The sequence below is a fragment of the Chaetura pelagica genome, unplaced genomic scaffold, assembly GCF_000747805.2.
Source record: "Chaetura pelagica isolate M959 unplaced genomic scaffold, ChaPel_1.0 scaffold275, whole genome shotgun sequence".
In the NCBI taxonomy this organism is placed as follows: Eukaryota; Metazoa; Chordata; class Aves; order Apodiformes; family Apodidae; genus Chaetura; species Chaetura pelagica.
The window spans coordinates 854,330-867,821 of record NW_009953486.1 but is presented as its reverse complement, the minus strand read 5'-3'; the positions used below and the strand labels follow the sequence as shown (position 1 = coordinate 867,821).

General features: G+C 49.8%; 1 protein-coding gene across 1 annotated transcript in view; it reads right to left on the bottom strand.

Moving 5' to 3' along the window:
* The window catches only part of MYT1 (myelin transcription factor 1), a 32,535-nt gene extending 27,591 nt beyond the window's left edge, over positions 1–4,944 (bottom strand). Inside the window, exons 1-2 of the mRNA XM_009998598.1 lie at positions 4,890–4,944; positions 3,029–3,059 (exon numbers count right to left, since the gene is read on the bottom strand). Coding sequence (XP_009996900.1) covers positions 3,029–3,059; positions 4,890–4,944 — 86 coding nt within the window. The remainder of the gene's footprint in view (positions 1–3,028; positions 3,060–4,889) is intronic.
* Between the last annotated feature and the right edge of the window lie 8,548 nt (positions 4,945–13,492).

Here is a 13,492-nt window from a genome sequence, read left to right as displayed (position 1 = left end):
TAGCACCATATCACCCTCAGCCTGGGAAGTCGGAAGCACTAATGAAATCTCTTGATGACAGTGCAAAGGGAGAAGGCACTGCCAGCCCGGGGGGGCCTGCCCAGCCTCTCATTCTTGGAGTAAGAGACACGGAACAACATGAAATAGCACCAAGAGCCAAGTCAGACTTTAGAGACTCAGAATTTCTGCTCTCAGCAGAAAGCTCAGCCCTTGCAGAAAGCAGAGGATGAGGAGGATCTGAGTGCACTAATGGATGCAGCAGCTCTGGGGGCACCGGTGGGTTATTAATGGCTCAACTCCCCAGAACACCCTGCACAAGTCAGCTCGTTGTGTTCAAATAATATAATTCAGCTCAAAACCGGGACAGGAAAGGGCTACTGAGCGGTCAGGGGAGTAGGAATCCTTCCTTCAGGGAGAGCAGCTTTAGTTTAGCAAAGCTGGTGCTGAGGGAGCAAGTGCTGGCAGCAGGTCCCCTGAGGGGACACAGCTTTCTGGGGGGGGCAGATGCGTGGCCGGGGGTGTGAGCTGCACCTCCTGGCCCCTTCAAGGCAAAGTGCCCCCTTCCTGCTGTCCCCTTTGCCCGTGGGCTGGTTCCAAGCCCAGGTGCTGAGCATCCTGCAGCAGCAGGGCCCGGGGAACAGCTCCTGGCTCCTGGGTTGGGGCGTGTAGGATTAATAACCTCATTTAGCACCATATCACCCTCAGCCTGGGAAGTCGGAAGCACTAATGAAATCTCTTGATGACAGTGCAAAGGGAGAAGGCACTGCCAGCCCGGGGGAGCCTGCCCAGCCTCTCATTCTTGGAGTAAGAGACACGGAACAACATGAAATAGCACCAAGAGCCAAGTCAGACTTTAGAGACTCAGAATTTCTGCTCTCAGCAGAAAGCTCAGCCCTTGCAGAAAGCAGAGGATGAGGAGGATCTGAGTGCACTAATGGATGCAGCAGCTCTGGGGGCACCGGTGGGTTATTAATGGCTCAACTCCCCAGAACACCCTGCACAAGTCAGCTCGTTGTGTTCAAATAATATAATTCAGCTCAAAACCGGGACAGGAAAGGGCTACTGAGCGGTCAGGGGAGTAGGAATCCTTCCTTCAGGGAGAGCAGCTTTAGTTTAGCAAAGCTGGTGCTGAGGGAGCAAGTGCTGGCAGCAGGTCCCCTGAGGGGACACAGCTTTCTGGGGGGGGGCAGATGCGTGGCCGGGGGTGTGAGCTGCACCTCCTGGCCCCTTCAAGGCAAAGTGCCCCCTTCCTGCTGTCCCCTTTGCCCGTGGGCTGGTTCCAAGCCCAGGTGCTGAGCATCCTGCAGCAGCAGGGCCCGGGGAACAGCTCCTGGCTCCTGAGCCCCGGGCAGCCCCAGCAAAACGCTCCTGGGCTGCCTATAAGAAGATCTCGTCCTGCTAATAACACGTGTAACTGCAAGAGGGAGCTCCCCCCCTTCCCTGCTCCCTCTGCTGATGATCTGAAAGTCTGTTTAATTTTAGTTGTCCTGAGCTGCTCTGTCCTGAGCAGCCCCAGCCACACTTAGAGTGACTGCACAGCAAGGACAGAGCAGTGTTTATGTTACCAGTGACTTGCCTGAGAAAGGTCTCATTCAGTGGGAAACAAAAGCAGCCCTAATTCAGATCTTAGAGGATTTTATAAGCTTTCCTGCATTGATTTCCTCTTACCCCATTTTTGTTCTGGTGAAATGAAGCTTGCAGTAAAAAGTAAGTCCAAAAAGGCCGAGTGGTTCAGCATCAGGGTTTCCCAAAGCAGGTGGTGCTTTGGGGTGTCTCTGGCTTTAGTGTGTCAGTTTAATCCCTTTTAAAAGCAGCAGCTCAGAGGTGATGCTTGGCAGGATCTGGGCCATCCCTGCTTTCCCCAGGAAGGTTTCATGTATTTTGACGGAAGTCCCAAAAAGGAAAAGGGGCTTGGGGGGTCTATTAAAGCTCCTCTCCCTCCTGCAAGAGCCACCACACCGACCTGCTCTCCCCTCCTCCGCAGCCTTCATCTGCTTGACAAAAGGGCCTCTTATTGTTATGCAGACGATGCCCTGCTTCCAATTAGTCGATTAATCGTCCAGTTAATCAGGCAATTAGGTGACAGCTGCAGAGATGGCTTTGTGGAGCACTCTGTCCTGCCCCTTCTATATGTCACCTGCTCCAATTACCACCTCCACTCAAGTGTTCAGCAATAAAAGTTGGAGAAGTGTCGTCCCTGCCGCTCGCTCCTCCCATCTCTGCAGAGTAACAGGAAGGCAGAGGAGCAGAAATGCTCTGAAATTGGGTTGGTTAAGGTCCAATTACTCTTTGACACACTTAGCTCTCTGACAGAGGCTGCTAGGAAAGGCAGCCCCTGCTATTAGTGCCTGTCCAGGTTAAAGACTCCTACCTCTTGTGTAAGCCCTTGTGAGAGGTTTAAAGGGAGCTTAGAGGTGGGGGAGGCTGTTATTTATAATGAGAAGCTCTGCAGGGCTGCAGAGGTTTGCTCTGGCTCCTTTGGCTGCTGCTGTTGGCGTGCCAGTGCTGCTAAATGAGTGACAACAGGACTTCTGTGACACAACGGGGGCCATAGGGCCAAAGGAGGAGCATGTGGCACCAGAAGTGAGGTGACACTGCATTGGTTAGAGGCAACAAGAGGACAGAAAACACATGGAAAAGAAACACTGGTTAGAGGGATGTTGTCCCTAATGATCCTGCAACACAAAATGTGGGCATCAGGCTTTGCTGGGGTTTAGATTGAAGATGGAACAGAGGATGGCTGGAAGGTCTTCAATCTAATGTGACCCCTCCAGAGCTCATTTTTTCATCCCTTTAATTCTTGTAGTTCCTTCAATGTGTGCTCTTAAGCAGTGCCCTGCAGACTGGGACACAACAAGGTACCTACCAATATAAGCCCCCCCTTAGCAGGACCTCCACACCATTATCCCCATGGCTTTGCCCCTCTCACCCAGGTTCCCAAGCATGTAAAAAGCTGCAGAGCTTTGCCCGAGCCAGTCCCAAAGGAGCTCCCCTCCCTCCCACCACCGAGGAGGAGCAGGGTCCTTACCTCACCTCCTGGCCGATGAGCTCCGTGGGCACTGGGCAAAGGGGCAGGATGCAGCAATGGAAACAAGCACAAGGTCAAAACACAACACGGGTACCCGGCCCCCCAAGACATCCCCCTTCTCTGGGGGACCCTCTTCTGCCTGCTGCTGGGTTTCTATTGCCTCCTCGGGCACCCCATTTGGGAAAGAAAAGGTGAATCTATCCTGCCATCATTTGCTGCATTCCAGCCTGCAGGAAATCATCATCCTGCCTTGCAAATCCTCATGCCTGGCCTTAATTTCAAGCACATGAGTGATGTTTGCAGCACCAGGGACTGACTGGCTCTAAATACATGACAACTTTAAACTCAATGGATCTATACTGATATATACACCAATAAATAAACCACTTTCAAGTAAAGACCATTTTCTCATGACTTCTTCTCTTTGTTTGCCTTTAGAATATGCTGCTCAATTACTTTTTACACAGTTTAGTGTTTTGCTGCAATGGCCACATTTACCCTTTACCTGTCAACAGGCACAGGAACATTTTCCTCCTCCCCTTACCACACCAGACTCATGTGGGAGCCCCTGCCTGTGCTCAAGCACATGGTAAGGGATGTGCTACTTGGCTTGTAGAGTAAATAATAGTTCTTAAGTTTTTTTGGGATTATTCCCCACTTGTGAATAGGAGAATGTCCCACCCCTCACATCACGGCTGAAATCGTACATCCAGCCTGGAATCCAAAAAATCAGGAGGCAAAAAAACCCACAATACAAGTCTAAATTTGCCTGGGCTAAAAACCATAACACGTTTGCTCAATTTGTTTGAGCTAATTGGGCTTTCTGGGATCCAGCTCCCAGTGGGATGACTCACAGGCTTCAACAAACTGGAGGCAGTGGCAAGTCTCAGGGTGCACACAATAAATTACCTTTTTCACATCAAGAAACCTAGATTTGAGCATGAGGAAGGCAGGGTGTGAGAAAATAAAAAGAATCAAGGCACTCTCATTAGCAACCCAAGCAAGTACCTTTGTGCATGCACAACAAAGCAGTGAAACCCAAATACCCGAGCTCACTTCAGCACAATTCAGCATTTGGGTTTGGTTTTGTTTTGAAAAAGATGCAGATGCTGGGAAGAACAAGGTGGGTCAGGACAAAAGAAGGTGGCAAAGCACAGCTGTGTGGGCAAAGCTGTTGTGCCTGAAGCCATCATCCTTTTTCAGCCAGCCCAATTCATCCCTCCCTTCCAGCCACCTTTGCAATTCATCCCAGCCACAAAAAGGGACCAAACCAGAGGGGCTGGTCTGGCACCACCACAGGTGGCCACCCGAGGTAACACCCTGTGCTGAGTGCCAGAGCTCCTCACCTTCTCTCAGAGAGCCAGCACGCCAAGAAACACCCGCGTGTTTGGTTTTCAGTCGGAAAAGAACTGGCAATCAAGCTTTGCATTAACAAGTAGTTTGTCCTCACGTCCCTGCTGGGATCGGCCCCATTTGCTTCTCCAGCATGAACCACTTCTGCCAGGCACTCTCAGATGTGAGACTTCAAAGCCACTGGCAGAGTGTGCATGATGAAAGCCCTGGGAGCTGATCTGAAGCTCCAGCAAACGTGAGTCCCCTAAAGCAAAGCATGCAAAGGGGCTGCTTTTTTTTTCCCTCTCCTGGGTTGAGGGGATGAGGGTTAAATACTCTGAGGACCTGTAAAGGTTTGTGGTTGGGAGTTGCCCAGGTTTGTGGACAAATTTGGGTGGGGGTTGGAGGGAGGGCAGTGAGGGTAACTTAAAGAGCCTGGACCTGAAAAATCAAAGTGTATTTGATACAAGGGAAGTGCAGAGAGCCCAAGTCCAGCCATCCCCACGCTGCAGGACAACCAGCTGCTCACCTCTGATAGACTTCGATCGCGTCCGTGCTCTCTTATCATCATTGTCTAAACTCATCTGGAATGGAAAGAAAAGACAGTTGTTGAAAGAAAACCAGGAAAATATTGTTAAAGGACAATCTCACGTGTGATTGTTGCTCTGGGAATGTACCTGGGCAGCAGGGAAGGCTTTACCCCGGTTCTGAGGCAGGTGTTTCTTGCACTGTTTTTAGCACTCAACCCACAGTGCCCAAATTTAGGAACTTTAAATTAATTTCCACATCCTGGGACACAACGAGGGCTCTGCTGGTTGGGTGCCACAGAGGGACACACACCCAGATGTGATGGAAAACAGTTATGTTTTATTACAAGTGATATCACTTGTTAAGGGCAGAACTGATTTCCCTGGTGTAAATGCACCGCAGCAAGTGCTGCAGGCACCCAGGTGAGCAGCTGGCACATACTGGAAAAAAAATATCTCTGAATATGCAGCTGAGCTGATCTTGTGCCTGGGAAGGGCAACTTCTCAGGTAGTGCCCTAAAGAGCAACCTCTCTTCTGCTTAAATTTGACACAAAGAGGGTTGCATCAAAATAACTCCTGTAACGTGGACATCAAACAGGAGGGTCTGTGGGGAATACAGGCATGAATAAGTAACATCAGGGACTTCAAAGTGCCTGATATTAATTAAACATCACAATATGGCACAAGTTAGTGGAAGGCTGAAGTGCAGCCACCTCTGGGCGGGGGGGAGCTTTGAAATCAGGCTGTGCTGGAGGAGGGAGCAGCGAAAACACGGGACCCCCATGGCAGGGCAGAAAGGCACAGCCGGAATAAGAGAAGTGGGGTTTCAATAAAGTGGTCAGTGAAGGTGTTGAAGTGACCAGCAAAGAGCTGGTTTTCCTTCTCTCTCTTCACACAAGATGCTCCACAGCTGACCTTCTGACACCCCTGACAGGTAAGGGACACAAGCTCCCTGAGCTGAGCAGCAGGAAGGGACACACACAGAGCACGTGCAGCTCTGCTGGCAGCGGGGACAATGCAGAAACCAAACATCCCACTGCATCCCCACGTGTGCCTTGAAACTCTTGCTTGATGGCTGCTGCTTGCAGTCCTCAGCAGGAGGGGCTGGGGGTTCCCACCCCCATCACCCTCGAGGGATGCACTGCTTGGTTGGGGCCTCTCTTATCAACTCCCAGAGGTTTTAGGGGGACAAGGGGGGAGGAAGGCAGGGAGAGGGGACAGAGGTCCCCAGCCAAAGGAGCACCACAGCTGAAAATACCTCAAAGGGGAGGAATGAAATTTCCCTGAGTGCCTCTCTCGCTCCCTCTGGCACCCTCCCAAAAAGCAGCATTAACACAAATGATTTATGTGATTTGTTAGAGTGGGAGATTGCAGGGAAAAAATAGAAAGGAAAAGAAAGCCAAACCCAGAGCAATTTATGCCTCCTGTCAGCGCTCAGCTCGTGGCACCGCCGTGTTGTGCTCCACGTTTATTACAATCTTCCCAATAACACAGCAGACAATTACTATAATTTCTATTTTTAAAGCCCTGGTTCCCCGTGGACCAATCGCTCCTGCTTAAAGTGTGGAGAGGAGCAGGTGTCAAAGGGACTTCATTACATTTATGAGCCTTTCAACGCCGGCGTGGGCTGAGCGAGCTCCCTGATGCCGCCGCACGCCGGCAGTGCCACCAGCACGGTGGATTGCTGGGAGCCTGTCTCCAATCAAAAAGGAATTTCAGAAAGGGCTTTTTCTTTTTTTACTTCTTTTTGATAGCTTTCCCAGGGAACTGGCACGTGTTGGGCCGGTGCCTTGGCAATATGGGTTTCCTGCAGATGAATGATGCACGGCGGCAGAGGAGGGAAGGCTGCGGGAAGTGCGACGGGACCACCTGCAATGTGCCGGTGCTGGCCAAGAAAGAGGAAGGGCTGACACCCCACAGGGACGTCAGGGGAAAGCAGAGCAGAACTTCAGTGTTCTTTAATTTGCCCTTCAAGGAGAGGCAGGGCTGAAGCCACTTGTCTATGAAGGGGGGAGATCCCATTCCATGTCATGTTTGTCTTCAAAAACATTAGTTATCGTGTCTGAGCTGCCACCCAGGCTCCTCACTGCACCACAGCAGCTCATAAAGCAACTCCTCCTGTTGCCTTGGTGCCACTTCCAAGCCACCATCAATTGCCCCAGGAGGACAGGAGCACATAGAGGCACCTCACAGGCAAAGGGGCCAGGAGCCATCTAAAGTAGGGATAGACCCAACCTTGCTAAGGACCAAAGGGTGGAAAAGCCAAAGAGGCTGTTTCCCTGCCTACTATATAAAGCAGCTCTTTTCTTTTTACAAAATCTAAATGATTGGGCTGTTTCCCATAGAGAAGACCTCATTACTTGGTTAGAGAATGTGACACAGCCCCATCACTATGTATTGATAACATTTCACTTACAGCACCAGAGGGATGGAGTGGGCTCTGCACACCCAGACTCTGCTACCATCAGGCACCTTTTCTCAGCTGAAATCAACAGCAGCATTGTCCTCAAAAATCTTCATTTCCCACCAAAGTGCCCAAACACTGGGAAAAAGATCCATTTCTGAGCTCAGCCCCTGCTCCTCCCAGACAACTTAAATTAACTGAGATGGCCATTACTGCTCTTCTGGAGCCTTGGTGGTTATCAGGCTCAGATGCATGAAGGTTACATGAAACCACTGTCCTTTATTGTTTGCCTCCTCAGTGAGATGCCCTCTAGACAGATCATTTTAACAGGAATTTTCAGGTCACACCGTGCATGTTTGCAGTCCTGGAGACTGACGGGGATTTTCATTTGTTCTCTCTCTTGCTCACATAATAGCCAGGCTGAGAAGCCATCCAGATTTCACTCTTATTACTTTAACTCTGAATGGAAAACCAAGCAATCTGAAAGGAAATGTGCAAATGAATCACTGCTACCAGATGCCAGCTTCAGAGCATGGCAGTCCAGCTATAAGACAGCAGAGGTTTACACCACACCTCCTCATCTTCTCTCTGGACAACCTCTCACATTAAACCAAATGAAGTATCTAGCAGGTGTCCTAACCCAACACCACGTGACAACACAGTGAAAGGACTCTGTGCTGGGTCTCAGCTGCAGGATTCAGCTCCATGCTCTGCCACTGACAGTCAAGGTAACCTTGAGAACATCACCTCAGGGTGCCCCTTTTTTTCCCCTCCCTCTTCTCCCCACAGGTATCATGGTGCAGAACTATGTGCTTGCCCCATGCTAAGGAGCTTCCTGACTCAACCATAAAACAAGCCATCCTGATGATGCCTCAATGCTAAAAACCTAAACCAATGAGGCTCAGACATATAAACCTGAAAGGCAATTTAACCTGAGTCCTATGTGAATTTTCACAGCCTTCTTCTACAGCAATGGACTTACTCCACAGCACAGGAAAAGCAGCACTGATTCAAAGTTTAATTTTATGCAGTACCTACAGAATTGATATTTTCTTCTCCTTTCTTATCTTACTGCTCATTTCTTTGCAGAATGAAGGTTGAGGTGCTAACATAAACCCAGGCACTGATGCCCAGGTGTGCCTGGGCTTTGACAGCTCTATGCAAATACAGCATTAAGGGCCCTGCTGAAATTCCCCGTGGTCAGCGCTAATACTTTATATGTATTCAGGAGCACCACAGAGCTTGGAGAAAATAAACACACTGAAAAAGCCTTCAGCTGGACAAAGGGAGGTGAGGATTCCGCAGGAATATTTATCTTTGGCTGAAAGCAGCAGAGCTTCCATCGGTGCTTATTTGTGGATACAGCAAAATGCCATTTGCAAGAAGCTGTGTCTGAGTTTAGAGGGACAGATGGACAGAGACTCTATTTTTAGCTTAAAAAAAGCCAAAAGCTAAATTTGCTTAGCAGCAGGTAAAGCAGGAGGAGGAAAATGCCAGAAGAAATTAACATTTTTCCTATAGAAGTGTTGAACTGTGGTTTTCTACTTGGTTCTTCCCCTCTTCAAGGTCCAAAGAGCCCCTTTTTTTAGCTTCTCAGAGGAAAAGGCAGCATCAGGTGGCCTAACAAAGTAGAACCTCACCACACCTCATTCTTCCCCAGCCATACAGAGTCAGAGCATTGTCCAGCTCCCACAGCCCCATGTCAGGGCTGGGATCAAAGCTGGATCTGGGTCTCCAAATCTGTCCCCTGAACTGTCTTCAAAGTGCCATTGCATCACCAGTCATTTCAGGGAATTAAGAGCCCTTCATTCCCCAGGACTTTCACTAGTTATTAGTTTAAAAAAATAATAAAATAAAAAAAATAAGGGGTGATGGAGAATGAAATATCCCTTGATCAAGTGTCTCCCTTCAAAAAGGCTCAACAGCAGCTCCCAGCTGCTATTTTATAACCACACTCCGAAAAGAAGGTGGTTTTTCCCCCCTTCTTCCTTTAGGGTCTTCCCTGCTGCTTGATTTAAATCCTCCTGACATTCCACCTATTGTGAGTCCCATCCTCAGCTGAATAAACTACTGTCTGCCTTTTGCTCCCTCCCTGCTTGCAGGGGAGGACACCCTGTGTGATGTTCTCCAGCTTGGAGTCAGGGCCGGGGAGGGGGACAGGATTTTACCTTGACATCCTCAGATGCAAAACTGCAGCTTGTACCCACCTCGAATTAAAAATCACAGCTGTGTCACAAACATCCTTCTGAAGCCATGCTGTCACTTCTCATTTGCAGAAAGGATCCAACCCCCCAAATGCAGGGAAGGAAATGCTTACCAAGCCCCAGTGCTCCGGAGCACCCTGTGCAAAGTGAAGCGGAGCAGAAACGTCTGGATGCTCCTGAGCATCAAGCCTGACACAGCCCCAGCTGGATCCTGTGCCTCTGCAGCGCTGACATTCGAGCATTAGGCTGAGGTGATTTCATATGCAGTAGTTTCAGTTGACATCCACTTTCCTCCTGACTGTTTGAAAGGGCTGCAACATGCAATCCAAATGCCATTTCGTGTGCGGAGAGACCTAAGTGGCTCTGTACGTGCAAACAGCTCTTGGGCCAGAGGAGGAGGGGAAGGTGAGGGAAAAATAAATTGTTCTTCAATCTCATTGTTTCCAAGCTTCATAATAAGCTGCTTTTTCATAAGATTTAGCCTTGAGTGGCACAATGTGTGGGGATTGCTGAAGTGAGCTATGTGCACATCTCCAAAGGGGAGGGCGGCAGCTGGTGCTCTAAGGCAGGGGATGGGCTCTGGTGGTACCACCAATATCAGCCCTACCTGTCCTAACAGCAGCCAGCAACAGCTATCCACAGAATAGTTTTGGTTGGAAAAGACATTTAAGATCATCAAGCCCAACCATTAACCCAGCACTGCCAAGTCCACCACTAAACCATGTCTCTTCACACCATATATACTTGGCTTTGAAATCTCTCCCTTCAAAAAGGCTCAACAGCAGCTCCCAGCTGCTATTTTATAACCACACTCCGAAAAGAAGGTGGTTTTTCCCCCCTTCTTCCTTTAGGGTCTTCCCTGCTGCTTGATTTAAATCCTCCTGACATTCCACCTATTGTGAGTCCCATCCTCAGCTGAATAAACTACTGTCTGCCTTTTGCTCCCTCCCTGCTTGCAGGGGAGGACACCCTGTGTGATGTTCTCCAGCTTGGAGTCAGGGCCGGGGAGGGGGACAGGATTTTACCTTGACATCCTCAGATGCAAAACTGCAGCTTGTACCCACCTCGAATTAAAAATCACAGCTGTGTCACAAACATCCTTCTGAAGCCATGCTGTCACTTCTCATTTGCAGAAAGGATCCAACCCCCCAAATGCAGGGAAGGAAATGCTTACCAAGCCCCAGTGCTCCGGAGCACCCTGTGCAAAGTGAAGCGGAGCAGAAACGTCTGGATGCTCCTGAGCATCAAGCCTGACACAGCCCCAGCTGGATCCTGTGCCTCTGCAGCGCTGACATTCGAGCATTAGGCTGAGGTGATTTCATATGCAGTAGTTTCAGTTGACATCCACTTTCCTCCTGACTGTTTGAAAGGGCTGCAACATGCAATCCAAATGCCATTTCGTGTGCGGAGAGACCTAAGTGGCTCTGTACGTGCAAACAGCTCTTGGGCCAGAGGAGGAGGGGAAGGTGAGGGAAAAATAAATTGTTCTTCAATCTCATTGTTTCCAAGCTTCTTTATAAGCTGCTTTTTCATAAGATTTAGCCTTGAGTGGCACAATGTGTGGGGATTGCTGAAGTGAGCTATGTGCACATCTCCAAAGGGGAGGGCGGCAGCTGGTGCTCTAAGGCAGGGGATGGGCTCTGGTGGTACCACCAATATCAGCCCTACCTGTCCTAACAGCAGCCAGCAACAGCTATCCACAGAATAGTTTTGGTTGGAAAAGACATTTAAGATCATCAAGCCCAACCATTAACCCAGCACTGCCAAGTCCACCACTAAACCATGTCTCTTCACACCATATATACTTGGCTTTGAAATCTCTCCAGGGATGATAACTCCACCACTGCCCTGGGCAGCCTGGGCCAGGGACTGACAACCTTTTCAGCAAAGAAATTACTCCTAATACCCAATTAATATCCAATATTCAGCACTTCCCTCAACTACCTCACCACAGCAAGGAGACTAGGGAAGATTTGGGACAGAAAGATTCATTTCTCCATCAGCCACCACAGTCCAGGATGAGCCCAAGCAGGAGCATCCATGCGGATGGTCTCAGCTGGCTCCATGTGGAGAGCACCTCACCCCAGCACTCAGCAGAGATCTCATTTCAGACCTGTCAGGGGAAATTTTATCCTGTGCCTGCTTAAGAGGCAAAAATAAATAAGTAAACGTGCCCCACATCCCATTGTCCTTCACCGCTGCACATCCTGTGGGATACGAGCTGTAACTGGCATGAAAAACTGCATCTAAATACAAAATGTCTTTGTGAGCACACAGGTGCAAGTGTGAGCACACTGTGCAGTCCCAGAGCCCAGAGAGGGGTTGAGACCTCTCGCCCCCTGTGAGACAAAAGGTCTGCACACACACACACAGAGTCCTAAGTTCTACCTGGATCTTGGGAAAACTTGGCAAGAAATGAATATGCCAATGCACTTATATGCAGAGAAATATTATTAAAATTTGCCTAAATGGGTTCAAACCAGCTCATGGGGAAAACTGCTCTGAGAGCCAGCGACAGGCTTATCAAAGCCAGCTTCTCCTCCTCCCTCCTATTCCAGTTTAATTTGGCTTTTATAAGACAGGACGAGGATTGATCTCCTGCTCACTCACACACCTCGGGCTGAAGTGCTCAGTCCTGCAGCCTGGGGCAGGGTCACATCCTGGGGCAGGGTCACATCCTGGGGCAGGGTCAACACCCCACGGTGTGACCTTCATGGACCTGGCTTTGCAGGACCAGTGCTGCCACCTCTGAAAGCTGCAGCCCCTCAAATCCTGCTCCTACTTCAGCTTCCCCCTCCCCACCCTCTCCACCTGCCTCCAGACCAGTTGCTCTGTTAAAACACAGATAAGCAGAGCTCAGGGTGGCAAGAAACAGTTAATATCAGCAAGGTGCTTGGCAGAGGCAAAGCACTAGATGAGCACCAGGTCCTAGGAATATTACCTTTGGTAATCATTGCTTTATTAACATACAACAATCTTATTAAATCTAATCTAAGTGCTTATTTGGCAGGTTCAATAGAAAAACCTTAATTGAGCTTGTTTTAAATATAGCAACAACTGCTTACTCTGCTTTCTAAGAAGGTGTGAGCTCTCCTGGTGACACCTGCTCGCAGCTGACAGCTTGTTAGGGAAAAAGGATGGGGTTTAAGGGTGGATTTTTGCTGGTTTGGGGTTTTCCCAGGGCTTAGTTTATTTGGGGATACAGGGAGAGCTGGTAATGTCAGTCACCCAAGGACGGCTTCCTCCACCACCCAGGTGGATCCATCCCCCTGTTGAAATGATGCTTCACTACCAAGAGGCCAGAAGGGGACAGGAAGTGCCATTTGTGTAATGAGCTGCCCAGTTCTATGCTTCATTAAAGCTTCCTAATCTGCTGGCAGTGAATCTGCCGGGAGGTTTGACAGCCTTGGCTGGCCCTCTGTCACCAGCCCCAGCTGCAGCACTAAAGGAGTGTCTGTGTGGAGCCCCCCGGAGCTGCTGGGGGCTGCCTGGGGGGGATGAATGCCTCACTTGTCTCCTCCAAAGGCACCACAGCTTCACCTGGCACACAAGGAGCTTCTTCCGACCAGCCGGCGCCCTGGAGAAAGGCTCTATTTTAACAGGCCTGGGATGACCTAAATACCCCAGATCTGAGCCACCCTTGAAGGACGAGACCAGAGAGGAAGGCAAGGATTTAAATATCTGGACACAAAGCCAGATCATGGCAGCTGGAAGCCCTCTCTGCCCGGATTCACCAAGCAGGAGGTTCAGCTGTAACAAGGAGACTGAGACTTCCAAATCCTGCCCACGGCTTTGGGTACCAGAAAGGCTCCATCCCCCCCCTCCCCAGACCACCTGGTCCATAAGGGCTGGAGCAGCCTGTGGCCCCTGCCCTGTGGCCAACACATGGGGCAAGGGGTCACCTTACTGAAAAAGCTAAACCCTCATGGAAGACACAGGACTTCCTGCTCACCTTGATGCGTGTGCCGTGCAGGCTGGTGGCTCCCTCACAGCTGC